Here is a 27,386-nt window from a genome sequence, read left to right on the forward strand (position 1 = left end):
TCATAGACTGGATTCTTTGGGAGGAAAGTCAACATTTGTCACCATTGTGACCACAGTCACAATGTCCTCTGTCGTTATAATGTTAGTTAGTTTTTGCATCTGAATAATGCGTTCTTCTACGCACCCCGCCGACAGCCTGGCTTCTGCGTCGTGATCCCAGCACTCCTCGATGGTCTCACAGAGCATCGCCATTCCCTGCGGGCAAACAGAGGCAGGGTGAGGGAGCGTGCCAAGAGCTCAGCAAGCTCCGTGCAGGGGGCTGCCGGGAACTCCCAGCAGCAGGCTGCGGTCTAAGATACATCTGCCTCGTTTTATCCCTGTGGCCAAATTTGTCTCCAAAGCCAGCACGTCGTGGGCCTTACACCTTGTTTATTTTGTGCCCGACGCTGCCATCTGCTGGCAGCCGTTGCGGAACTTCGTAAGGTCTCGCACTCAAGAGGTGAAGCTACGCAGGGACAACGTGAAACCAAACGGTACAGAAGGGGATCTGCACCCGCAGCAGCTCGTTCCTCTCCAGCTAGCACAGCATTGTGCTGATTACAGGCAGCAGATGGCAGCGCACACATTTGCCTTGCAGACACTGTCATCTATTGTTTCCAATAACCCATTTTTTTTGAAAACAAAGCAAAACAAAACCAATCAAAACAGTGCGAGGAATGCACAGCAGCATCAGTGCAAGTCTCCGGCCCAAAGCCAACTCAAGAAGTTACTCTTCCCTAACGGCCCCCAGAATTTCCCACATGACACTGCTCACCCTGTGTTACTGCATGCACTGCTTGGAGCTTTCGTGGAGGAAATCAAGACTATTATTTCTTACGTTTACTTTTATCATGCATGATTTCATTTCAGACATAAAACCAAAGAATCTTTTCTTTAACCAAAAAAAAATGTACTTTCAATTCACTCAAGATGAGAGGGAACTTTTTTATGGCGTTCATTTAAGTTTGACTGTGCTTAAATTCTTCCTAAAAGACAACTGTGTGAACACCACCCTGGATTAACACTACCTGAAATTCAAATCACAACAGAACCTGGTGCAGTACTTATGCTGGACACTATAGAAACTTGTCTGCTTATAAAATTTAAGAGAACTGTTCAAACTTGAAATACAGCACCAGTAAGAACTACTTACAGAATGCTTTTGCCAACACTCTCTTAGAACAGGTCTCTTCTTTTTATGAACCACAACTTCCTGCATGTCTTCAAGGGAAGGATGCTGGCCAATTTCTTCTTCAAATGGCAACATGTATTCATCTACAGGGCCTGGAGACAAACAAACAAACCAACAGATAGTTAAACCACAAGTTCTGCTTAAAGGAAAGCAGATTTCTGTGTTAGAAACGTAGCCCATCAGAGGCTTACGGCGTAGTTTCACTTCTGGTGCTGCTAAAGCTCACACTGTGCCAGGCGAGCAGCAGCTCAGCCCCTCGCTGACAGCTCACAGCCTTTGCTCTCCCACCCGTGGCAGCCACACATGGGGTACACAGGGAAAGGAGGAAGAGGAAGATGAACAGAGAAGCACAGCACAAAGCCCAGCGAGGCTCAGTGAGCACTCCAGGTACCTGTAGAAAACAAGGCAGTTCAGAGACAGAAAGAGCAGCTGTGAGTGCAGAGCTGCACACAGCTGTGACTTGGGAAGGCTGCTTTCCTTTCACATCTCCCTCACTTTCTGGAATAATAACCACACCTGCCAGAGAGATCTACAACACACTCCTAGTAAGATTTAGGTAAGTATGTTTTACAGTACAAGGAGGCAAGAGAAATCGATACAGAATGTGGGTCTGCCTCCGAGAGCGCATCGATCCCGTTAGTAAACGGCTTAACATCTTTAAAAGGGCAAAAGCCTCCCTCGTGGCTCCCACTCTGCGAGGAGCATTTGGAGCAGAAAAGCACTGAGCGGCCTCACGCTCATCTCAGATCTCTGCTACACCCTGGCTTTGCAGTGGAGGTTTTCCAGCTGCAGTGAGCGGTCCAGGAGAACTCTTATGACAAATGGTAGCAGAAGCCCAAGCAGAGCTTTCATAGTTAGTTTCATTAAAGACTTCACTCCAAATTGAACTGTCCCCAAATATTTTGAGCCTCATCTTTTGTCTTGTCCTGCATTAATGCTGGACACTGTGAGAATTCGTCTGCTTATACAATCGAAGAGAACCGTTCGTATTGAAATACAGTACTGGAAATCTTTTCTTGATAGCTTAAAAACTGAACAGTTTGCTTCATGGAAAAATACACAGCTGTGACAGACTCCCAGCTAACTGCACACTGCTGACACAGATGTGTTTTCAGTCTCTGAGCTATCAGCAATTCCTGACACCCATTAAAACTCACATCACACCAGTGCCAACAAAGAGAAGGACTGGGCAGGGAGGCACTGAGCTTCCACAGCCGTGTCTCACTCACACCTACAGTTAAATCAGCAGCAGAATCTTCTTCATTTCTCATTCCTTTGCTCACTACCATCCTTAATGCACGTTGTTGCATGCATATAACCTACCTTCCTTTTTCTTCCCATTTAATCAAGCATTGCAATCAGGTATTTTGCTTACCATCTGAGGCAGTGCAGCGTGATGCCAGCTCCCAGAGGACCAGGCCCATGGCATACATGTCTATTCTCAAAAACGCATCCCTTTGGAAGTTTATAGCACCTTCTAGGACCTCAGGAGCCATATACCTTCGTGTGCCAACCTGGAGAGACACAGACATAACAAAATTGCACGCTCAGAACCAATGTGCCCACTATAACCATTTTATTGAGATGGTGCTTATTATAAAAATAGTGTAGAGCAGTACTAACTTTTGTCCGAGATTCAAACCAGCCATGGCTATCTTGGCTTACAACTAAATCTTATTCTGGAATAAGAGGAAATGTTTTTGTGCTTCTTTTTTAAACTTGGCCCTACGAAGGATATTTATGAAGCAGGACAGTCTGAATATAATTTCAAATAACAGATTTCTACAAATAATTCAATGTACTTGCTAAAACTGTTCCTTATTCCCTTTCAGGTTGCAGGAAGGCCACTCATTTTTTTATATTCTGGATACACTCTTTGAGAATTATTACAGTTGCACATAAAGATGTAGAACTTGCTTATGCCTCTGCCCCCAACAGAAGTAACAATACCAAAGGAAAACCAATTTAAACCTAGAAAGTTATATGGAGACATTCATGCAAATCTGGATGTTAAATGGAAACTCTGGGGCTACCCCTTCATTCTGCCCACAACCAACAGATGCAATTATGTCACTGAATAAATCATTGCTTTCACCATGTCTGAACATTCAGCCTCCACAATAATAGATACGTTTCTCTTAAACGGTGCTACTGAGGTTTTATAATCCTAACATAAGGATTTTATTTTTATCCCTAAACTGAAATTCTGCCTCAAACGGAGTAAATTTAGTTTTTCAGAAACCAAAATGCTCCAGGCTCAAGCTTGTTATTTAAGAAGTACACGACACAAAGCCAGTTCCCTGCTGCATGGTAAGCACTGAATTCATAGCAGAGGGACAGGCAATAAACTCATCTCCCTGTGCTGCATCTGTTTTGCCCGTGATGGGAGTTGGTGAGGGATCTCCCTGTGCTCATCTCAACCCACAGGCCTTTATCTCTTGTATTTTCTCCCCCTGTGCTTTCGAAGCAGGGAAGTGAGAGAGTGGTGAGGTGGAGCTGAGCTGCCCGTCAGTGTGAAATGGGAGGAAAGGGGCGAGCAGTGAGACAGGGGCAGGGGACAAAAAGCTGTCATCTTTAATTACCTACAGCACTGAGTAACATTAATTGATTCTGTGAGAAGAAGGTCAGAATTGCCATCTCTCTTAAAGGTCAAACGGTGCTGATGATACAGCATCCTTCACATGAAGAATGCACAAACTATCAATTTCTGTTCACACCCGGTTACAGTTGTGTTGTTCCTGTAAACAATCCATCCTTACCTGTCCATGTGTATCTCCTGCAGATTTTCCAGCCTCAAACTTTAAAGCTAGACCAAAATCAGCAATGCAGGCTGTAAGGTTGTTTTTCAGCAGCACATTCTTGCTCTTGATGTCCCTTTCAAGTTAAAGAAAAGAATTAGAAATCCAGAACATGAAATATCATATGAAGTGATGTATATATACATACATAGTATAAAGAAATACCACACAAAACCACCACTTACAGCATGTTTCCATCTGAAGGCACTCAGTATTACTTACAGATACACACAAGTGTGTAAGTTGTTTCAAAAGCTGTACTGTCAGTTATTTTATATACTGCATAGGATACTTCAGTGACTGTGTAAAAACAGTCACATTAATTGCAATCACCCCGCTGCCCTCTATAAAACATCAAGCTTTCTGCTTAGGCCGGGCAGATTTTCCTTATTAGGCTCCTGATATCTACAGAAGGAAGTTATCACAGTAATTTCTGAGTACTTTGTATCCATCCATATTGCACGTCCTTTGGCTCCAGGTTAAACATTAACCGTCAGCTGCAAATCCCTCACAGCACCGTACCTGTGTGAGATGGCGGGTTTATGTCCATCCTTTAGCCCTGGAATATCCTCGTGAAGATAAGCCAAGCCTCGAGCCATGGTCTGAGCAATGTGACACAGCTCGTTCCAGGATACCACGTTAGCCTTGAGGAAGTCAGTTAATGAACCCTGTGTGGCAAAAAAAGAACAACGCTAAGATGAATTTCACTCCCATCAAGCTGTAAGGAAAACCTCTACATAGCCTGCATCCTAAAATACCATGCCACGCTTATCTGCCTTCCTGTTTTCTGATAAATCGTATCATTGCACACACGTATCTACCGCCGGCTCAAACTACAACGAGAAATTAACCTTCGCGTCATCTTTGTGAATAGAATGGAGATGTGCCCATGTGTCACTTCGATAACCGGGCAGCAGAAGTCAACTCAAGTTCGTGGCACACATGCCAACAACCTGCACATAGCAGAAATAGGAGCTCACACAATTAAGTTCTTTACGAAGAAGACAACCCTGCTTTTTTAGGGCGGTTTATGGCCTTCCAGCCACAGGAAACTGCAGGTTAGATTCACCTTCAGGAATCTGCTCAACTGTGGACGTGCCCTCTGAGCCCTTTAATTGATAGTGTCTCTTTTCTCTTGGGACTAATGACTGTGAATCCAACATCCAAGTACATACTCTGAATAGAGAGAGACTGTGAAGCAAAATCTAGTCAATAGAAAGCACTTCTCCTCAAACTCACTTCCACTTCCCCCCATGTGCTCCTGGATTTACTATGGATTTACACTCCAGCTTGATATGTCACTGTGTCACATGGGAAAAGCCAACAGAAAAGGGAAGAAGGGACTGAACGCTGTCAAAGCCTAGAAACTACATTTTAAAAATAGATATATTTTTTGTATTTTCCAGAGTTATCTCAGATAAACTCTCGGACAAAACCAAAACGACAGCAGTGTCTTTCAGAAAGGCAAATCAGCTCGGTGTTACCCACTGTCTGTGAAGGTCTGCAAGCAGTTGATAGTTTTAATCTTCTCAGCAATTAAAGAAGAGGCATAAAAATGGGACAAAAATGCCAGAGCTGAAAACATTACAACACAATCTCCACGAGATGGAGTTCTACTTAATTCAGGCAAATTTAGATGAGGGCCATGCAAAACTAAACACGCTGTGAGAAGCACAAAGGCAGAACAGTTTTTCCTATGTTTTGTAAACCAACTTCTTTATTAAGTACAGACTGACGACAGCTGTATCAGCTAGCTGAGAAGAAACTGAAATCAATCCATATCCAGCAGAAGTTAACAGTAAGTGAAAGCTATTTACATTTTGTTCAACTACCTGAAGGTCGTATTTGCAACAAACCTTTTCGTGAAATGCTGTAATTAACCAGAGATCCACATCAATGCTGGTGCCTCGTTTCTCTGCACCGATGAACTGTAAGATATTGTCGTGCTTCATTCCAGGTAGGCTGTAAATTTCATATTCGTTCTGCCACGACTGTTTGTCCTTTAAACAACAAGCAAAACCAACACCAAACACCAAGTTAATACCACAGTCAGAGGCCCTCTGTCAGACATTTCCTCCTGTAGTTCCCCATGTACTGCTAAGTGGTCTGTCATTATGATGAAAACCTGTTGGTTTTGTTTTATTTGTAATCAAATCAGGGTTTATTACCTATTGGAAAGAGTGGTAAAAGCACAGTGTACACTGTCAGCATTATGAGAGTAATTACTTTAAAATGACAGATGTTTAGGTACAGTATTCAGTATTAAATATTTAGAAATGCTACTGGTTCTACAAACTACTCAACATTTACAAGAACAGAAAAATGGTCTTTCTTCACATATGTTACGTGTTCAGCACAGTGGAAAATTGTCTGAAAAATTAAGTATGTTGTATCATCTGAAAACAACACCAGCTATCAGATACAGGAATCATGGAAACACAGAAAGCTGTAGATCTGGATTAGAGTCTGCACTCTGCAAGTCTTCACAAAGCTCCAGGTAGCAGCAGTGGCTGTTTGTAAGTGAGGTACCATCTACCCTGGTGTCACTGTATGTGACAGTCCTGGACTCTGTAAATTTGCTCTTACTGTTGTGAGCACAACCTGTTTTAAACGTGGCTTTCAGAGGGTACTTGCTGGGAAGTCAACAGTATTTCATTTAATTGGAACAATCACCTTACAGGGTTGCATTGCAGAACATCTGTTTACTGGCTTACATTCACTCCAAGTACAACTTAATTAGATCTCAAGTGATGGAAAGATGTGAGACCAACAGCAAGCAGTATTTAAGTGTTCACGTTCAGGTATTTTTATTGTCTTTGCTTTAAGGCTGCACAGAATTCAGGTCTCGTTGATAAACACTTTCTGCATTTAATAAAATCCCACATGCTTTGGCTGGAGGTATTTCCCATGCCTGAGAACATCTCTGCAATAACTAGACTTACCGTATGGGATGAAAGTTCTCTAAAACAACAGGTTCTCACTGTGACTAGAAAACACAGCTTGAAGTACAGTAAGTTGGCAGTGCAGGACAAAAAGAACTTCTGCCTACCTGGATAGGGAATATTTTGACTGCAACATATTCATTCAGCAGCTGAGCTTTCCACACACACCCAAATCGTCCCCTGGCTTTGATCTCTAGCAACTGCAGTGGCTTCAAACCCATCAATGGTGAAGGCGGTGGTGGTCCAGGATCCTGAAATTAGGTAAACACCATTAATTAACGCTGCTATTACAATACGTGTGATCTAGAAAGGAAAGCCTTGTAAACTGAGACTTGGCAGCATATACCCAACCCTCCTGCAACAAATTCCCCCAAACAAATCAGAAACAAAACAGCAACTCTTCTCCACAGGAAGGAAAAAAAAACAAAAACAGAGTGTGAGACATGCTCAGAACTATGTGCAAGCAACAGCATGACAACAGTTACAGTACACATCTGTCTAACCAGGTATGAAAGCACAGCAAAAATTAAGGGATAAGGATAATTAAGTTACACTTGGTACCTTTTTAAGCGATGGAACTCAATCAAACACCTTTGCTTTCCCTCACCCTGCCTTTACCACGCTCTCCTGAGCCCTGCTCCCACAGCCCCCCAGTGCTGGGGCACAAGGCTACAAAGCAGCACAACCCTCCCCCATCGGTGATGGTTTCCTTCAGAAACACTGAAGCACGCACCCAGCGCAGGACACAACACCCAGCACCCCCAGCCCTTCATGCTGGGGTGAGGAAGCACCGAACCAACGTTCCAGTGCTCTCCAGAATGGGATTCCAGAGAACACCTTGTTCTTTGTATCTCAACGTTTGCACCCTACTGATGGACTGAAACAGTAAAACGCACCTCCTACTTAAAGTATACACGTCACCTGAATGCAATCAGTACATTTTCAACTTCGCTGCCCCAGTGGTTCTCCCTCCTGGGCTGTCCTTTCCTTTCATCCCACCATTCAAGGCAGCTTGTACACAATTTGCTTTCTTCCCCACCACCAACCACTTGCGATGCCCCTGCCTCAAACAGCACTGCTCTACTCAGAGTTAGGGCCCTCCTGCCTGATATCTGCCTGCTGCAGAGTGGCTCTGGAGGAGGGCTTGTCAGCACTGCCACCAAGAGCAGCAGCCCCATCCTACCATTCTTCTCTCCCCTCCATCCTCAGTGGTGTTGCCATTGGTGATGGCACACAGGCAGACAGACAGGGGATGAACAGTGTTTGTGGCAGCACGGCTCAGCAGAGGCCTTGCGTTACAAATGAAAGCAAGAACCTAGAAATGGAAGGCAGATATTGCTTCTCAGTGACTCCTGCACTGCAGAATACCAAGTGTGCTCTTCAAACGCCCAAAATGTACAATTCCCTTCTGCTCCCCCCCCACCAACATCAAAATCCTCGTGCATGTTAAAGACATTTGCTGAACAACTGTGCTTTGAAGCACACTTCACTGCTGGGAGAATGGAGACGAGACTTTCTCACCAATACATGTTCTGAGCAGTTTAAGCACAGTGATAAATAACCATACTCTCTTTCTTGCTAAGGAATAAATGCATCCTTTAAAAAAGGACTAGTTTCATCAATAGTTTCCTATCAATTCAAATAAATTAATCAAAAATTGGCACCTGTAGAAATATGATACTGAAATACAAACTGGAGAAGTTACAATACTGTCCTCTAAAAACTATGAAATGCTTTTGCCAACACGATAGATGCACAGATAAAGCTGTGATATCAACATAGCTGGGTTCATTTTCTCTTGTGTTTATCTGGCTTGAAGTTCAAGAATTAAAACCTGCTTCTAACACAAGATAAAGTTCTTGTTCCTGGAGCTGCTGATACACAGCCATGCAAGTTTCCTCTCCTGCGCTGCCCTTCATTTGGTGCCAAAGCCCTGTATGAATATTTCAGGCAGCAGGGAGCTCACTGTCCTCAAACTGAAGCAGTGACAAAAATGGTAAAAGCAGACGTGCAAAGCTAGAAAAGAGATGCTCAGATTTACTCACAAAAGCCTATTTTGAGTACTACAAAGCTGTTATTTTTAAGGCAGTGTGGCATCCAGAGATTGAACGCCACGCCATCACACAACTTGTGTGACCAGGTTTCAACCTCGGGACTCACCTGAACTAAGAGAACCATCTGTGGGAATAAACCCAAACCTCCCTGGCCCCAGTGGCTTTCCTTTCTGCACCCCTGTCCAAAGCAACCTGATGGTATTTTGAAGCACGCCGCGTGAATATTCTTCCTTGATCGTGAAACAGAAAGAGCACTTGTGCCCCTCAAAGATCTGACGAGCACATCAGAATTGCAGCACCCATCACAACAGAAGGCAGTCAGCCCATGTCAAAACCAGCCAGCAAAAAGCACTGCTCCCTGCTTTCACTTGAACCCAGTGCAATCCTTTCCACATTCCCAAGCTCTGCATTTCCTACCAAGTCTGAGCATTTCAAAAATATTCTCCCTCTGGGATCAAAGCTTTCTGCTCCTTGTGAAGAACTATCACAACCCTACGCACAGAGCAGAACAAATCCTGATTTAAAATGAAAAGCAGAGCTGCCTTAACAGAAGCAGTTTTCAGGTTTCCTGAAGTGAGTGGGGAATGGTTCTGAACATCAGCCAGAAGCACAACGACTGGGGAACTACAAATCCATGCCAAACAATGAACTGGATGGATTGTTTAAGGGCTGCCCCAACACCATCCATCAGCACGTGAGTGCGTCTCCAGTCATTCCCCTCACACAACAACTTAATCAGATGATTCCACATGTGTAACAAAGGGGGGGGGGGGGGGGAAGGATCAATAACCCACATGTGGTTGTACAAAGACATTTCTCTCTTCTTACTCCAGAATAAACACAAGCTCTTAAACTTCAGAGCCCATGCACGTTCTCTGTGTTAACTTTAGCATTATTTCCCCTTGGTTACACTTACTCTACAGCTTATATTAGCATGTGGTCAACGAGTTCTCATTTCTCTCTTTTGGGTTTATTTTCAATCAGATATCACACGAAAACCCACACAGAGTAAGAGTCAGAACTCAGGTTCTGTAATTTAGTCTGACTCTGTGACTTGCATCAAAATGTTATTAATATAAACAAGGTAGTAGCTTGTAGTCACAACACTTATTTTTCCCTAACTGGAATGAAGCCATTTGAAGCAAAACAGTGCAAAGAACAGAATGATGATCCTTCACAGGTGTGAGATATTCAGAATATTTAGATAGCAACCTTCTATTTCCTTCTAAAGGATGTTCACAAGGCATTTCAGCTGTGAACATGAGACCTATGTAGAAAACAGACAGACAACAAAAATGGAGCATTCAGACCACAGCTCAGATCTTGTTTGGTTTTTCAACCGAACAGTAATGAGAATGGTTCTAAATAAACAGTTCTCAGTTACTTGTAGTTTTTTAAATGAAGAACCATTCATTAAATGCAAGTAAAAATCACTTCTGGCCAACGATAAAGTCAAAGTAGAGACTGAACGGTGACAGAGCGCTTCTCTTCAGCTAACCTCTCTCCTCAAACCAAACCCCTCTGCTTCTCACACACGAGCCATGCCAGCTGGTCACAGCAGGCAGCCCCAGCTGCAGGACTGCAGCGGACACCCAGTGCTGGGCAGGCCGTGCTGCTGCCCTGCAGTGAGGCAGAGGCTGCTCGCACCTCCTGCCCTCCCAGCACAGCCCCGCACCTCTCACAGGGCCGCAGCAGGCTGGACGTGGCACTGGCTGCAGCGTTCCTGGTGCATTCCACATTGCTCCCTCAGATGTGCATCTCCATAGCCTGGGAAATCACAGTAGGCTTCAAGAAAGCCACGAGCAGCAGACTGAATCTCTGTTTTTCAACCCCGCATGCTTACAAATTTCTGGTCTAAAAATATTGAAAGAATGGAATTCGTACCAAAACAACTTCTTACAAGTCCACAGAAAGTTCCATAACCATGAACAAACATCAATGCATCTTACCTCAATCATTATATGAAAGGCGTGCTTGTTGAGGGGGAAAAAAACACAGGCAAAAGAAATTACTATTTACATCAAGAATGGGATGAGAAAACAGTTTATAAGAAAAGAGACAAAATAAATTGCTTGCAAATTAACAACAAAAATATTCATGGGGATAGCAACTGTCCTGTACTGGTAACAGAGCATTTAAAATGGAAAATAAAAACATCATTGATATGTCAGCAAAGAAAAAATGAGCAAAACCAAAGATTGTAATACAGACCATCAGCTGAATCGATCTCATAATTCAGAACAGAAGTGCCCATTATTGGTGCCTACACGAACGTTACCGCAGAACAGCGTACAAACACATGCAGAACATACTTACAAACACAAGTTATGCAACTCAGCTCGTTATGCTCCCAACTGCACAGTAGAGGGCACCGTTGCATTTCGTTTTTAAGCTAAGAGCCTACGCTGTAATTAGCATCTAGCTGTGGAAAATGGAAACTTTGAGATGCCCGAGTTACAACCAAAGCTCGCTGACCAATAGGTCTTCACACACTGGATCTGTATCAGTAAGTTTATTCAGTAAATCTGGCGTGCTCCAAGTGGGACCGGGGCAAGTGAACCTGAAGATGCCACATCCCACACATGTAAGGTACAATTATAACGTTTAAGACTGATTACAAACAAATCACGAGTTCACAGACCACTGGATGAAACCTGTTACAAAAACAGAAGTCCAAGAGCTCTATTAGTGAAACTTAAAGCACATTTCAATGAGACGAGCTTGTTCACGCTGCTTCAAAGCAGGGAAGCTCAGAGCTGCCTTCATTACTTCTCCTCAGCTTTTGCCTCAGTCATTTTCTATGTCCTTTACAGTTTGATCACAGTGCAACAGCATGACACCCAAGGCTTGAAGCTGCCACGTAGCAGCAGTCATCCCCTCCTTCTCCCTTTGCCTTTACATTCTTCAGATTCTACTGAGCTGGGGCCAACAACAGCCTTCCCTCAGCTCAAGAAGTGTCTAGCACACAGTTAGCATTATCTAAATAATTAATAATAGAAGGGCAGAAGCACTTCTTGAAGTCTAGATTAGCTGGGGTCTGATTTATAACTTGCTGTCATGTGGGTGGCAGGAACAGCCCTCCTGGGTCAGCCAGCACAGCCACAGGTGGCTGAAGCCCCTGAGCCCAGCACAGACCCCACAGCCCTTGTACAGCCTGCAGATACATCAGGCACTTCATCAGAGGGAGGAAACGCCATAAAGAGAACTAAAAAAACCTCCTCAACCAATTTTCTTTCGCTGACTGGTGGCCCCAGTACGACAGCAGCCATTTGGTGCATGCAGCTCAGACACTGCAGCACAAACTGCACAGCCCACGAGCACTGATGTTCCTGATCCAAGCTGCCCATGTTCCTCTGCCTGAAACAACAGCCAAGCAAAATAACAACACTGCTCCATCTCTGAATCTGATAGGGAACAGCTTCTGCCCAGGCTGATAGCCACATCTATTATATACTCACATTTCTATTGAAGCAGCAGATGAATAAACAAGCAGTGCTTGTGTGAAATAGTTACTCAACAAATTTCGTTCCTCGGGCTCCAAAAGGAAGTTGTTTAAGAGTAATTTTTCATGTCTGTTCGCTGCTACAGTCCTCCAATTCCAAAGAATTATGTAAACTCCTCAGAAATAAGTAAAAAGGCACAGGAATACAAACTTTTTGCTCTTAGCACAGTGAGAAAATACACAGAAGGAATTCTGAAGCCCAATTCCAATGCCCACGTCACGTCGCTCTCTTAATGAGATCACCTCCCCCCCAGACCCCAACACATCACACAAAGGACAACTTTCAAAGAGATTTATGCACACCGCAAGACGTTCTAATATTAAGACCACTGCCATTCAGATGCAGACCACCAGTTTTCATTAGATGTCCAAATATCAGCAGGTTAAGCACTATCTGGCTACTACCAAAATGCAAATATACTCATTTCAGCAATTACTGCAACTCTTAGAAATAAAAGCTGGGAGCAATTGAGAGCCCCACAGAACAGCCACCATCCTCACAAACACATAACTTTAGACTGGGAGTAGGGAAATGGCTGTGGTATCTGTAACCACCTGGAAAAAAAACCCCATGCAGTTTGTCTGAACTCCAGACACGTCACAAAAATCTGATTTCAAAATAAACGCACACCACCAATTCATTCCCTTGTTCCTAACTAGTGCCTTAACTATGGCATCTGCACCTTCACTTACAGTCCCTCAACCTCTTCAGAGAATGCAAAGTAAGAGGAATTGTTCTTGCATACCTGAGAGGTATCAGCCTAAAACACTCAGGAGAGCATATCTAAGGACACACAGCACTGGACTTCGTGATGGAAAGTGACTAAAAAGCTCCCAAAGGCAGGTAGCTGATGGCACACTTGCCAGAAATGGCTGCTTCAGCCCTCCTGCGGTTGCTTCAGAGCACAAAGACCATCTCTGATCATCTCTGACAACTGTCCCTGAGCCAGGTATCCCAGCACCACGACCAAAGGATGGCATCAGAGCTTCCTCTTGTGTCACTCCAGCTATTGATTGGAATTAATTCTGGAAGGAATTCTCATTAGACCCGAAGGTACAAATGCCTCATGACAGAATATGAAGTCATGCAGTTTGGTTCTTCCTTTTTTAATACTAACATTGCCACTCATTTCACGTTAATGATTCATCAATGACCGGCAAGTACTCGACCTTCACTCGTTCCTAGCAAACCAAAGGCTCCAACCCAGCCTGTACCCACGATTCAAAAGAAGTTCTTCCCACGTCCAACCCCCAGTTTTATTTTGTTGAGCAGTGCCTTCCACCTCACACAGCTGCGTATTTTTCAAGTAGTCATAAACCTTCCTAAATCTGGAACGTGCTCTCGATAAAACATCTCTCCCTTTCTTATCCCTCATTTTTCAAGCGTTTTAATGGTTCTATTAAAATGGAACAACAGCAACAGAAGTGGCTGGAAGAGCAAAGTAGAAAAAAACCTCAACACTTGATTTCATTTTGTCATTCTTCAGCAGCCACCTGCAATTTTCTGAGCTTGGTAAAGGAACAGATTGTCCCAGAGATTCTAACAACACCAGGTAGATTATTTGGCGTGCTCAAACTGAAGGAATAAAAACAGTAAGTGAAAATCTTCTCCAATGCCAACCACAAAATATTCACTCACTAGTACCTGCACTCTCATGATTTTTTAAATAAATCATTTTCTTTCATTATTATTCATCCTTTGTTAAGTGGAACTGCTTTCAATTCTGACTTCTTGCAGCTGAAACTGAATTAGCAAAATCATGATGTAGCTACATGGGCTTACTTGTACTTCAGCATCTTCAGGAAAAGCTGCACTGAAGGTGGTCTGATGGTGATAGGAGCAAGCCATCCAACACAGAGCACCACTTTCTGGGACTCAAAGCATCACGACCAGAGGGATGACCAGAGCAGTATCTCTTTACATCTGATCCACGTGCTCCAATTAAAGAGTAAATCTTGGTTTGTGCAGCACAGGGCTTTGGAAACAAGGCATGCCTTCCATATACGAGATGGAGCACTGAGGTTCATCCATATGGAGGAAGTAGTAAAAAATGAATCATACAAGATTAATGTGCTCAGTATGGGTGAAAAGCTACACAAAGCAAGATGTACAAGGTAAAAAAGCACGACCAAGCCTCTGTGAGAAGAGAAAGAAATGGTAGTTCTTAGGAATCAAGCTTGCTTTTAAGGATGCATATGGAAGCAAGTGGCTTTTATGTCACTGTTTAACACAGTGGCAGAGCTTAAACAGGATCTGTTCATTATGAGTTTTTGAATTTCCAGTCACACCAAACAGGTCCAGATCAGGGCTTTCTTCTGCTCAGCACTCAAACACATGCAGCATCTTTGACCCGAGCAACTCCAAATGTTTCAGAAGAAAGCACAAAAATAGGCTAAGAAAAATGACACTATGTGAATCTACAAAGCTTTTTCCAACCCTCACAACAGATGACTCTTATTTTAAAAACAACACAAAACAAAAAAAGCAACTCTGTGATCCAGTAAGATATTCATAACTTGGGCCCTTAAAGTACATGAGGTTAATTTTTCTTTGCACAGCATGGATGCAAAACGTTGGGAGCCACAGCTCTGCGAACTGATAAAAAACAGAAGTGTTACTTGTGTCAGTTATGCCATAAAATAGGTTGTGGTCCCATCCATCGGATGACAGAGTGGTAACACTGCAGTCACAATTAGCACTGAGTGACAACCCTGGCCCATGCTCAAGAGATGTAAGAAGATAAATGAGCATAGCAGATCAACTCCCTGCCATCCACGTTCACGTTTCTACCAGGAGAATCAGCAGGATGCTGCGGGGAAACCTGAAGTGCACCTAAACTGAGTGAGAGCTTCAGTCCACAAAGGCCACCGTGCTTCATCTGCAGCATGCTCCGTGCTCAGGAGTGAAAGTTGGCTGAGCACGAGTAACTCTAAACAAAAACACAGTTTCAAGTGTGTGGAACACTCAGCTGCCTTCCTGGTAAACTGATCAGGCATACGGGCTGTATGTTTGCTGCACGCTAAGTCCTAACGTAAATAAGATGAAATAGCTCTGTCAAACTGTTTTACATAAACATGCATATATTTTGCAAACCTGCATTTGCTAATAACTCATTACAGAATTTAAGGGGTGATAGATTTTGACAAAATTTGACAGTCAGCTTTAGCCAGACTGCAGACAGCAATGCACACAGTGCAACTGACGGTGGGGAGCAGAGACGAGATGCCTGCAGGGCAGGGGGGCAGTGGGACAGCAGGAGCGATCCAGAGCAGCTGCAGCCATCCAACTGAAACACAAAGCCTACCACTGCCACGTTAAAATCAGAATAACTACCTGGACATCCCAATGCAATCCACAGAGCTGTGGACTGAGGTCAGTGTGTGTCAGAACTGCCTGATGTGCTGTGATACACTTCTCTTTCCAAAAGAAAATGAAGTTGCTTGCATTTTCTTGGATGTTTGTCCTTTCTTTCATTTCCAAAATTCCTTCTAGCATATTTCTCCATCTTCTCTCTCTCCTTTTTTCTTTTAAATCTACCAAACAGTCCCTTTCCCTACAGCAGAATCACTGACTTTCTATTTACTTACTTTCTTTTCCTGATTCTTCCAACTTTTCTTATTCTCCAGTGTTTCCTCCTCTTGATTCTCTCATTTCTCATCCTCCCCCTTACTTTCTACAGACAGAAAGGTTCCTGCCAGGGCACACTGCTGCTCAGCACTCCCACTGCCATGCAGAACCTTTTCTTTTGTATCTCACACAGAAACTGATGTTTTCTACTGAATATCTGATATGCATCTAATTAAGCCATCCCACCGATTGCTACAGTAAGACTCAGAAGAATGCATTTGCCTATAGACTCTACTCATGCCCTACTTATTAAATATACTAATTAAATTATTTAAATATTTGTTTTATGGTTATAAAGCTACTAATACTGTTCCCTCTCTTCCTGTTTCCCCTGCTTCCCATTGAAATCAGCTGTAACCAAATTTTAAGTGGGAAACACTGCTCTGCTGTCTATGGGAGAATATTTCTCTCTCTTATTTCCATAATTTCATTTAGATTTTCAGGCAGAAGTCACTTTTCCTGACTTTCCACATCAAACCTTCATGCCTATTCACCACAAGATAAGAAAATGTTATTACACCATAACTAGCTCATGCACCAACATATACTTATCCCAACAGATACAATCTAGGCATTAACGAACAGGTTATTACCCTATTTATTAAAAAATTTATGACGTGTCCACTCCTGCAGTGAGCATAAACCATGAAAAAAGAGCTACAATAGAAAGGAAGAAAATCAAAATTCAGGTATTTAACGTTTGCCTGCTTTTCTGACGCTGTCTGTAAGTCTAGAAGGGCAACTGATTATTCACACAACTGGGAAGTATGAAGTTAATCCTACAATGAAGACTGCTAAGTTGACATAAAGAGCCAAACACAGAAAAATGGAAATGGATGCAACAGTTATGCTCGCAGATCTACATGAAGTTGGTTTGTTGCAGGAATTGCACTCTTTTCCCTCTGAACTATGCTCTTACCCTTTGGCATGTAGTTATGTCCGCTGCCTCCTCCAAAGCTTTTGTTATCTGTTACCATGAAACTGAAACCAAAACAATTTGATTTCTCAACCACAGGTAATAATACTTCATGGAGCACCCTGACGTCAAGCATTAACACAGGAAAAAACCTCACAATAGCTGGCAGTACAGGGTAAATGCATGCAACCCTTTTAAAACACAATCCTACCAAAAATGGCAAATGTTTTACCTTCAGATAACCATCAACTGAATTGTCACTGCATGAGAGCTGAGCTATTGTAGCTGAGCAGTCACTGCACTGGCTTAGGGAGCTTCAGTTCAAATCTGACTCCAAAATCTCAGGTGTGGGACCTCTCTTACTTCAGTTCTGAGGATTTTGTTGTCTCAGCCTCATTCCTGAATGACCTTCTAATCTCACTTGAATCTCTGGACACAACTGAATAGAAGGAACCCTACTACATACTATCAGTTACATCCACAGGATCAGCTGGAGCCTGACAACAGCAGAAACTATGCACACACAGCTGTAGAAGTTGGTTTTGATGCCATGGAGCCAGTTTACATTTCAATTTTTAGGACAACCATCTCAAAATATTTCCCAGGTAAAAGAGAATGTGATAAAATTGAGACATAATAAGACAAGATGTAACATTTGCATGAAGAAATAAGAGGAAAAAGATGACAGGAAGAACAGAAGCCACAAGATGAGCTCAGCCCTTGGACTATGTCTCAACTATATATATATATTCTTTATCTTCCCTTTAACTGATACCTGTAGTCCAGTAGTTCAGTTCCATGCTTTTTTTCTTTAATAGCTATGCTTTTCCTGCTTCTATTTCCCATTTGCTGCAAATTGCCATTACGAATTAGCCTCTCTCCTTCATTTTTCTTGTAAGCTAAGCATCACAAAAGGCTCAGGAGCACATGAGAGCACCTGCACACAACATGCACACGAGCAGTGGGATGTATGAAATTCCCTCACCTCTTAGCAACGTTAAGCTGGAACTTCCGTGCTGTTTAGTTCCATACAGCCCCAAAACAGTTTTTTAAATAGATCCTCACTCATGCATCAAATATCAATTAAAATACACAAAGCTATGAAAGTAGAAGCTGAATTATTTGCTTTTGCTGATACCAAGCACTGACACCTTCAAATCAGCAATGCAGCAGGAGACCTCAGCCATGCAACAGATGCCCATTTCGTTCTCCTCTTTGCTTCAGACATGTTTGTTGTTTTTACTTTACCTTTCAAAAAAGAAAAATGAATGCAGCAACTTACCTGGGTTGGAACAAGGACTGGAGGATATGCTAGCTTGTGATGTCTGTACATCCAAAATGAAAAGAGCACAATCACTGCAATTCCCATTATAGGCACCAATGAATAAAGCAAGGTGTTGAATAGAGGTGGCTTCGGTGTGACCGGATTGGAAGTTGCTAAAGAGAATAAAAAAACAAAGAGTACATAACTGATAATTGCTGGAAAAATCTATCATCCTGACCTAAACTTCATGCAATCAGTACAACAGGCTAACAACGCTTGATCGAGTAGCATACTCTACTAATCAAAGAGCTGTGTACTTGAAAGGCAGCATTTCAGAAGATGTGAAGATAACCCAGATCTCTAGACTCACATGCCAGTGTGCCCAACTGCTTTGTGCTTCTGTGCTTGCTCTATCTACATTGTGTAAGAGATGTTTTTATTTTAAAAGATTGCAAGAATGCAATCACTACACAAAGGAAAAAAAAAGAATCAATACAGAGGCTTCATCTTCAGAATGTAAACAGTCAGATATCATTAGTAAGTAGTGCTGGCCAGAAATAATCTGCCAACGTACTGAGCCTCTGCTCATTTGCTGAAAGTAAAAATCCTCTAGCTGAAGACTCTTATCTAAGCATCTCAGGGAGAACTCCAGAGGAGCTTCTGGGGCAGAACAGAGCAAGGAAGAATGCCCATTACTGCATTAGCAATACCACCAACAAAACTGACAGGAGCTTCTCTTGGGTCACCAAAGATCACTTCAATCTCACAGAAGCGTTATTTAATATCACAACTTCCTCTGGCTATGGGTGCACAAGATATCTGCTGTTTTCAATTCACTTATTAACACTGATAGCCTTCTAACAAAGATTATGAGATTCTTGACCAGAAGAAGATACTCAAGAATAACCCATAGATCTTCTAGTTGTTGTTCTCTTAGAACAGTTTAAGGGTGGCTACCTGATGTGCTCTGATGTAACTTAGGAAGAAATCCTTCTGAAATTTGTAAAGGTTACTGTGTCAGTCAGTTTAAAGAAACACTGCAAACATCTTTTCATGAAGAAGAACATTCCTAGGCTGGCATGTGCATACGTAGATGATACTGATTACAGTCTAATAAATGCTTACCTGTACAATTAAGGTAAGAGCCAGTATATTAGAACAGCCAATTATTTCACATTAATGTTTTCTTCTCACCTTTAGAAAAGAGCTGAGTGCATTTTGTGAATTTAAATTTATATCTCTTTCTTTTAGTAGCTTTTAAAATTGAAGAAAAAAAACTGGTAACTTTCTAGGTTTGTTATATGAATGCACAGAGCTCTCTATCATTTGGGAATCAAAACCCTTCTGGCAGAAAAAACTGACTGTAACACTTTGGAAAGCCTCATCTCCTGAACACACACAATATCAGACATTTCTGAACTCTCCTATGCAGTTGCCTCATCAGTGTGTTAAGACCAACTTACGCTGTGTGACCTCCATCTCTGGAAAATAGAAGAAGCGTTCATTGCACATGTTGCCTTCACAACAACAGAAGAACACTTCAGGGCTGTCTTTTTTCTCTATGCAATCATTCCTATAAAAGATAATAACAAAAAAACCTTATTAATCTTATGCTGTCTATTTTGCTGAAAAGAAAACATTTGGTAATACTTAAAACTTCAAGGGAGCTTCAGTGAGTTACCCAGAATAGCTCACTACTCAAATAGCAGTGAAATGAGAGGAAGACTTATTATTTTATATTGCAATAATTAAATATCATTAATACCAAACCTGGAAGAGAATGTTTTGCCATTTCTAACACAAAATTCAAGGAGAGCTGGCAGAAGTACTGAGGATCAGTTCAAGATGCTTGTTTACATGTGCAAAACAAACGAGCAAATGTGGAGCACTTACCTCCACTGTTTGCAACCCTGTTCTGTGACACTGTGAGTTAAGAAGTAGAATTATTTTACTGCATTTTTAGAAAACACTGAGATTCTATGAGTTCTCCTTCACGCATGCATTGCATGTAGGAAAAAGGTTTATTTCAGGCAGAGGCTTAAAAGCAGGCCAGGATTTCTTTTAACTAACGAGCCCAAGCTACTCAAGTTAGGAGGCAAAAACAGGAGTAACGCAGAAGGCAACAACTTGACAGCAGACAGTGAGCATGAAGATCCTGCAGGAATAGCTGCAGACATTACATACTGCTAGACCTCCACAAGAGTTCCAGGTTCATCTTCAAAAGCCAGGTTATTTTACAGCTCTGGCTATTACAATTACACTGTGCTGAAATGTCCCTAACACATTCATTCTTTGATGTTCTTCATCTGCTGCTTCTTGGAGTTCATCACCCTGCAACTCTGTTTAGTAAACTGCCAGAGATAAGATTTTGCTTAATGGATATTTTAGACCATCACAGCAGCAGGCATTCTTTTGACAAGCTACAGTTACTGAGGGTGTAGACAAGCTTTTACTTCAACTGTTCCCCTCCTGCACTTTATCCTTTCTTCCAGTTTCTTTTCTTAGCTGCAAGGAGGACTTAGTGCTGCATTTTTTCAGACTGTTCAATGATACAAGTTGCAGCAGTGGGAAGCTAATGGTACAGAACCTAATTCTACTTCCAATTTGAGAAATTCTATTTCCATCCTAAAAGTTCAAAATCTAGCAGAAATAAAATCAGTCCAAAATGTAAATATTTCCACCTCTTCTGCAAACACACAACTAAGAAGAGGTTAAAAAGAAATCAAAGTGCTTTCCCATCCTGGCTTACTGTTACTACATACTAGTAGCAATAAATAAATAAGGTCTCTTCAGAAACTGTCCTCTGACTTCCAGCACAGCAGGGTTTCAACCATGCTGTGTAAGCAACCTTGCAGATGCTTTGCTTCTTCTCTGAGAAACAAAAAGTCAGGAGTACTGTTCAACTTAGCTTTAAGCTATCAGTTAAAGGAAAAAACATCCCAGCATGGGGAAACTTTATTTGGTAGAAAGCACTACAATGATTCCTTCTACTCATTCAACAAACACAACAGGAAAGCTTTCTAGAATTTTGCCAAAAATAATTTCCAAATTCATTTTCATACAGATATTTCACACTTTTATTATTTTTAATTATTTCCCTTTCCAAATAGCAACTGTTTTGGGTAAATAACAGTTTGTACAGTACTTCGAGGACCTACAGCACTATTTCCTAAAAGATGTAATACTATTTCTTAAAAGAGTCACGACCTTTATTCAGCCAGTAACGAACAAAGCACAAGTCCTGCTGTTAATGCTCACGGGTACTTGCTACACCATCTGTTACACTAAAATGAGTGGAATTTAAAAATACTCAGCGTCTCCCAGGACTGCTAGTGAGGTGAGCTTTTTAGCCAACAGGCAAAATGCTTTCAGATTTAAGGAAAGCACAGACACCAAGTATTGACCATCCTGCTCCAAAGACTTCGGAGAGGTGAACCATAAAATTCCAAATTCTGTTTTCAGTAACTCTATTTGCACTGTTTGACAGTAAGTTGCTAGGAAAAAAAAAAGTCTATTGGCCTAAATATGTAAAAATTACAAGTTTTAGTACACTAAATGAGTAACTGAATGAGAGAGAGCAGCACACGCTATTCTGTAAATAACATAAACTTACTCAGGTGAAGTTGGGTCCATACAGTTAAGTAAGGAAAAAATCCCACGTGTTTGGACAAAAGCATAAGTGCAATTATTTGCAGGCTACCATACAAATATTTTGTCTCAGTTACCAATTGCAGAAGAGAGGTTGTAATAATTACAGACATGCAATATAGAATAAACTTACAAATAAAGCTTACAAGAAAACTTACCTGTCATAACAGTTGATGTCATCCAGCCAGCAACCTTGTTTCACGATTTCAATTGATCCAGAAATATTCTTCCACGTAGCAAAACAGTGCCGCCTTTTATCTTTATCTCCATAACAGGGTTCAATGCCACTGCGATTTGTTTTATCTTTCTCCCAATTAGCGTTGTAGTAGATGCACTCCTGTGTTTCTGATCTGCCAAGAATGGCACCTTCAAGGTAAGAAAAGCACACCACGGTTAGCAGCACTCTGAAGAACAAGCTGCACACCAACAGTCAAACCCAGGGCGTACCGACAGATCACACAATGCTTGCATCAGGGCAGCTTCTACCCTTTCCCCTTCGCCCTCTTTGTTTTTTAACCAAAGAAAGCACTGAAAGCTTGCACGCATTCCAAGTCAGTTTTGAAACCTAAACCACAGCCCTTCCGTTAACTCAAATGCCAGCTTGGACACCTTATCAAGATTTGAAGAAACAAAGGACAAGTTATGGCAGTATTTTACCCTGAACAGCAAGAGAACAGGAATCTTAAAATACTGAGCATTAGAAGATGAGTTAGTTTAGCCAAAGAATATTAGCGAGCAGAATTTGCCAAAAAGCTTTTCCCCTCCTCTTATGTTGCTACACTTGCCCAAAAATCCGCTTGTAAATTTTAGAAACCTAAACTCAACTGAACATTTCATGGTTTGGGTGCATCAAAACCACAATGCCAAAGCAGCATCTCTTCAGCCACTCCGATTTACAAAGCACACAATGGCAACTGTGTCCAACAGGTGTAAGGCAATGGCCCCTCGCCTCCAAGGGCACAGTGGATGCCCTGCTGCGGTCCCACCTAGAGAACCAGCTGCAAGATGACAGCCACTGGAGCTTTGCCACATCTCCACAGCCCAGTGCCCAACTTCCCTTGTGCCCAGGGCCAGCCACAAAGGCTGCATGTAGGCTCCAGGCATGAGAGCCAAGCAGTGCTCGGAGGCCAGGGCACTGAGCAGTCTGTACTGAACAAGCTGGTGCACTGTATCCAACTAGCAGCCCTGTTACGCTGCCTAGTTGTTACGTGGTTATTTCTTTCCTGCCATCCCGCTATTCTTAAAAACAAAATTTCCAGCAATGCTGATTTGTCTTTTAAATTGCTAGCATAAATGATCCATCAATGCCTACCAACAGCCAACACAAAAATCAACCTGTATTATCAGAATGAAGCACTCTGTTTGGAGCTAACTTGAGAGTTGTGATGTGATGGGAAGTATCAATCTGGATTCTGCAAATCTGGGCTGTTAGGACCATTCCTCAAACCCAGATAGCAGAGCTCACAGTTCTCAGTTTCAAGAACATTTCCAGTGGATACTGTGAGGAATGGTTTGCACGCATCCAAGAGCGTGATGCACTTAGCAGAGGGAAAGAACACCTGGCTTTTCCTTCTGTTTTTGTCTTGCAAACACTGCCAAGAAGGTGTCATCAATCTTCATCCAAGCTTTATCATTTAATATATTAAAAAAGCATGGAAAAACAGAAGGATATAGAAGAAAACTAGGATTGGTCGGAAGTAGGACAACGCACGCTCAGTCTGCCTGCGCACCGAGCCGACGGATTGAAGACACAGTACTGAAGGTGAGATGTTAACAAGAAAATGTTTTCAGTAACAGTGCCAGTCAGGCTCCCACCTATTTCTTTGTATCACTCAGTACCTAACATATATTTATGATCTGGATACACTAATCATGCTGTACTCATAGCCATGCTCCTTTCCCCTGTACTAGCAGATCCCGTACAGCCATCAGCAGGGCAGCTCTAGCCCTGACCTGTGGGACCAAACCCTTGGCTTCCAGGCACTCAGCAGCACCCCAAGGGGTAGGGGTGGCCGGCACACTGCTGGAGGCACCCATCGAGCTAGCAGGAATGGAAATGTGAGCGAGCACAGCCTGCTGTACGGGCACCAAAAGACCCCATCTCCCAGGGCAGCAGCAACTGCTTCCTGCTGAGCTGCAGCAGCACCCTCAGAACATAGCATTGGGCATCAGAGCAGGCTGACCATGTTGGCCACTCTGCATTACCACTTCCAGAAACTTTTGACTTTGACGCATTCCCAAAATAGGCAGAGGATGCTGCTCATGCTTCCTGGGAAAGAGCCTGGATGTTCTACGGGAGAGACGCGCTAGCCAGCTGGTAACACTGTGAGATGCAGCATGTTAACTATTACATTCTTTGTGTTGCAATGGCCTGACCTTTACAACTCCCAGCTATGGCAAGAAACAGATGAGGCAACAGATTGAACAATTTGGTTCTGTCAGTGCAATAAAGCAGAAGTCCTGGATGTATCTCATACGTGCCATTCCTTTTCTCCTGTTGCCAAGCCTTGCTTTGAAGGACCGCGGACAAGCTGAATTTGTGAAATTCTGAAACTACAATAAAATGAACTTTGCACAAATAGTTTTCTTACACACATCTTGTCTACGCTCGGGTTTTCCTATTCGTCAATGCTGTGCATCAGCTCCATCTAACTGGGCTGTTGGCAAAGCACTGCTTTAGGGGCCCTGGAGCTGACCGGAGCACCTAGCTGTGATAATGCCTTCTCTGGTGGCTGTGAGGCCATTTGGGATAGCTCTGGGCAGGCTGAAGTGACGTGCGGATGTACCAGGACAGTCCTGACGCAGCTTTCACAGTAGAGAAGCGGGACCAAGGTGAAAGCAAGGAGAGAGGAAACAGGGACATTGCACAAGGAAGCAGCCCTGAGCCTACTGCACAAAGAAAGCATCAGCCTGCAACCAGGCAGCCCCTTCCCAAAACTGCTGGAGGAACGCGGCAGCTGGAGCTCACAACAAACACACTTCTATTTGGGTTCCAATTTAGGCAGAAAATGCCTCTAATGAAACTCCTATTACCATTCTGAGTGCTGAACAATTGTTTTCTCCAGAAACTGTCAGGTCCTTGGGAAACCTATTACTGAATCTCAAAATGCAAAACGCTGCTGTTGAAAGGAGCCACGAGCAGAGCTCCAGGATAATCTTAAGAACTCACGCTCTTATGAACTGAAGGTCTGAAAGCTTGTGAGAAGAAAACCATGTTAAAAAAAGGCAAGAATACACAGGTATATAACACAGTTTGGTTTCAGCATGTTAGCACAGATAACATTTAATCTATTCTGTGACACTGCAGGTTGCGTGCTGCTGTATCGCTAGGCATCTGTGTTCAAATGACAGCTGCAGTAGGAAAAAGAACCAACCATATGCTAGTGAACTTCTGAACTGCTGTTAATACAGGATGCACTGTAATTGTCAGCAGAACAGAAAACAACTTTATCAGAGTTGTTAGGAGCAGTCTGGAAAACCTCACCTTTGTAGGGATTTAAAGGACTGGCTTCCATTTTTTTTTAAGCAGGACCACATGAGTTCCTGGAAAAAAAAAACCTTGCCTGTTTGTAGATAGAATTGTGCTCTTTTTCCATCCAGCACTTCTCTAAGATGCACTTACTTAGGCCCAAGAGGCAAAAAAAGTGAAATATGGAAGAGGATCCCATCTGTCTTTCCCAGCTGTACAACCTACCCCAACAAGTCCATCACACTTCAGGGGTGCTTGATGCTACTACAAACACGAGGACAGAAATGTTAAGGGTTTAGAGGCAGGAATGCTCATAGGATAGGCAAGGACTTTCTTGAGGCTGTTCACTAGAAAATCTGCTATATGAAAAATGATAGGGTTAAGCTTGTTCTGGTACCATTCTACTTATTGCAGGAGGGTTATTTATGCTGTGTGATATTTGGGGTGCATCTGAACTCAGTGCGGGCAGGGAGATCCACAAATTCATAAGGAACAAATGTATTAGTATGTTGGATCAGCAGGAGCACCACATTACAATTCATTACAATATGTGAATCATAACACTGTTCTAGGCAAGTAAGAAGAAAGTCAGAAAATGTAGTATAGCTACAGACAGCACCTGAAAAGCTTCACTTACAGCACAGATACCTTTTTCAAGTCCTTATCCACATACATTATTCTAGTTGTTTCCACGGTGATCTCATATACACCCTCTAGACCCACAAATATATCTGGGAACAGACTCCAAAAATACACAACAAAGGGGCAACTTTGATGTTTCCACAACCAGGAAGCAAGTTTTTATCTTTCTATATTTTTTTCTGATAACACCCAAGGGAATGTTTCTCAAAGGAAAAATAAAGAGTTTATTTTTAATCTAATAAAGCAAACTGAGTTATAACACAAAGGATCTGCTCTATCCTCTTTATGCATGATAAGATCCCTCAAAACATATTTTGTTGAGCTTTGGACAAGTGTTAGTCCTATTATCGCTGTTCTCAATGCTTTCAGGTCAGACAAGGACTGTAATTCCTCTAAACTGTGCCAAAGTACATTCATTAAATCCATACATGGCAGCAATTAACCTAAGCAGTGCAAGAATCAGGCAAAAGATAAACAAGTCAGTAAAGCAACAAATCACCTGACCTGCTGCCTTACAGAGGAGATGTTGTATCTTCTCAGATTAGAATTTCTCCTCAACCTTCTCCTTTTTAGCACGGTCTACCAAATCAGCATTGCAGTCAGTCAGAAGGTTACTGGGGAAGAATGCAGAGATACCACTGAAGTGCTCCATCCAAAGAGCTTTCAAGAGCCTTACTAAAGGATCTGAGGGCTCAATTCTTTTTCTAGGACAAAACTTAGGAAAAAAATAATGATGTTGCAACTGAGGATTTACAGATAGCAGCACAGAAGACAATTCTTATTAAGTTAGCTGCCATAATCACTCTGGATTATTTTATACTTTATATTAAAGAAATAGAAGTTTGCAAAAGATGTATTAATAGTGAGCGTGAATGCAGGCTCCACTACAGCTTCTGGAGCGAGGCAGCTCAACACTTGAATCAATGGAGAGCTTCTACAAGAGCAGCACAAAGTAGTGGTGCTTCTTACTTCAGGAACAAAGGGCTGGCACCACACATGGTGCTCCATTTCTCTCCTCACTGGCACGGATGCTAAGGCTGCAGCTCTGGTGCTGGAGGTGCAGCCGGCCCACTCAGCAGCATTGCTCTGCCATGAAGCAGTCGGTGCACGATGCCTCAGCACGAGGCGAGTTGCAGCAGAACCACGTGCTGCAGGAAGGCTGCATGGCTCCAGCATGTCATCATTTCTCTTCAGGGTGCAAGCAATGGGCCAAAACACCCTGGCATCTTGCTTTCATTAACACATTTTGCTGTTAAGTTCCACTCAACATTTCAAGGCACAGCAATGATGCTGTTCCAGTAAGAAAGATTTGGCAGACTTAAGTATCGTGCAAAGCATACCAACTTTTGAAT

At 42.5% G+C, this 27,386-nt stretch overlaps 1 protein-coding gene across 1 annotated transcript in view; it reads right to left on the reverse strand.

Moving 5' to 3' along the window:
• ACVR2A (activin A receptor type 2A) overlaps positions 1-27,386 on the reverse strand; it is a gene marked incomplete at both ends in the record, with an annotated part of 51,080 nt that continues 23,694 nt past the window's right edge. The window contains 10 exons of the mRNA XM_079539404.1: positions 1-195; positions 1,133-1,263; positions 2,547-2,685; positions 3,931-4,045; positions 4,492-4,637; positions 5,826-5,969; positions 7,019-7,162; positions 18,294-18,448; positions 19,739-19,848; positions 22,082-22,289. Coding sequence (XP_079395530.1) covers positions 1-195; positions 1,133-1,263; positions 2,547-2,685; positions 3,931-4,045; positions 4,492-4,637; positions 5,826-5,969; positions 7,019-7,162; positions 18,294-18,448; positions 19,739-19,848; positions 22,082-22,289 — 1,487 coding nt within the window. The remainder of the gene's footprint in view (positions 196-1,132; positions 1,264-2,546; positions 2,686-3,930; positions 4,046-4,491; positions 4,638-5,825; positions 5,970-7,018; positions 7,163-18,293; positions 18,449-19,738; positions 19,849-22,081; positions 22,290-27,386) is intronic.

The sequence above is a fragment of the Tetrao urogallus genome (assembly GCF_951394365.1).
Source record: "Tetrao urogallus genome assembly, chromosome: 8".
Classification (NCBI taxonomy): domain Eukaryota; kingdom Metazoa; phylum Chordata; class Aves; order Galliformes; family Phasianidae; genus Tetrao; species Tetrao urogallus.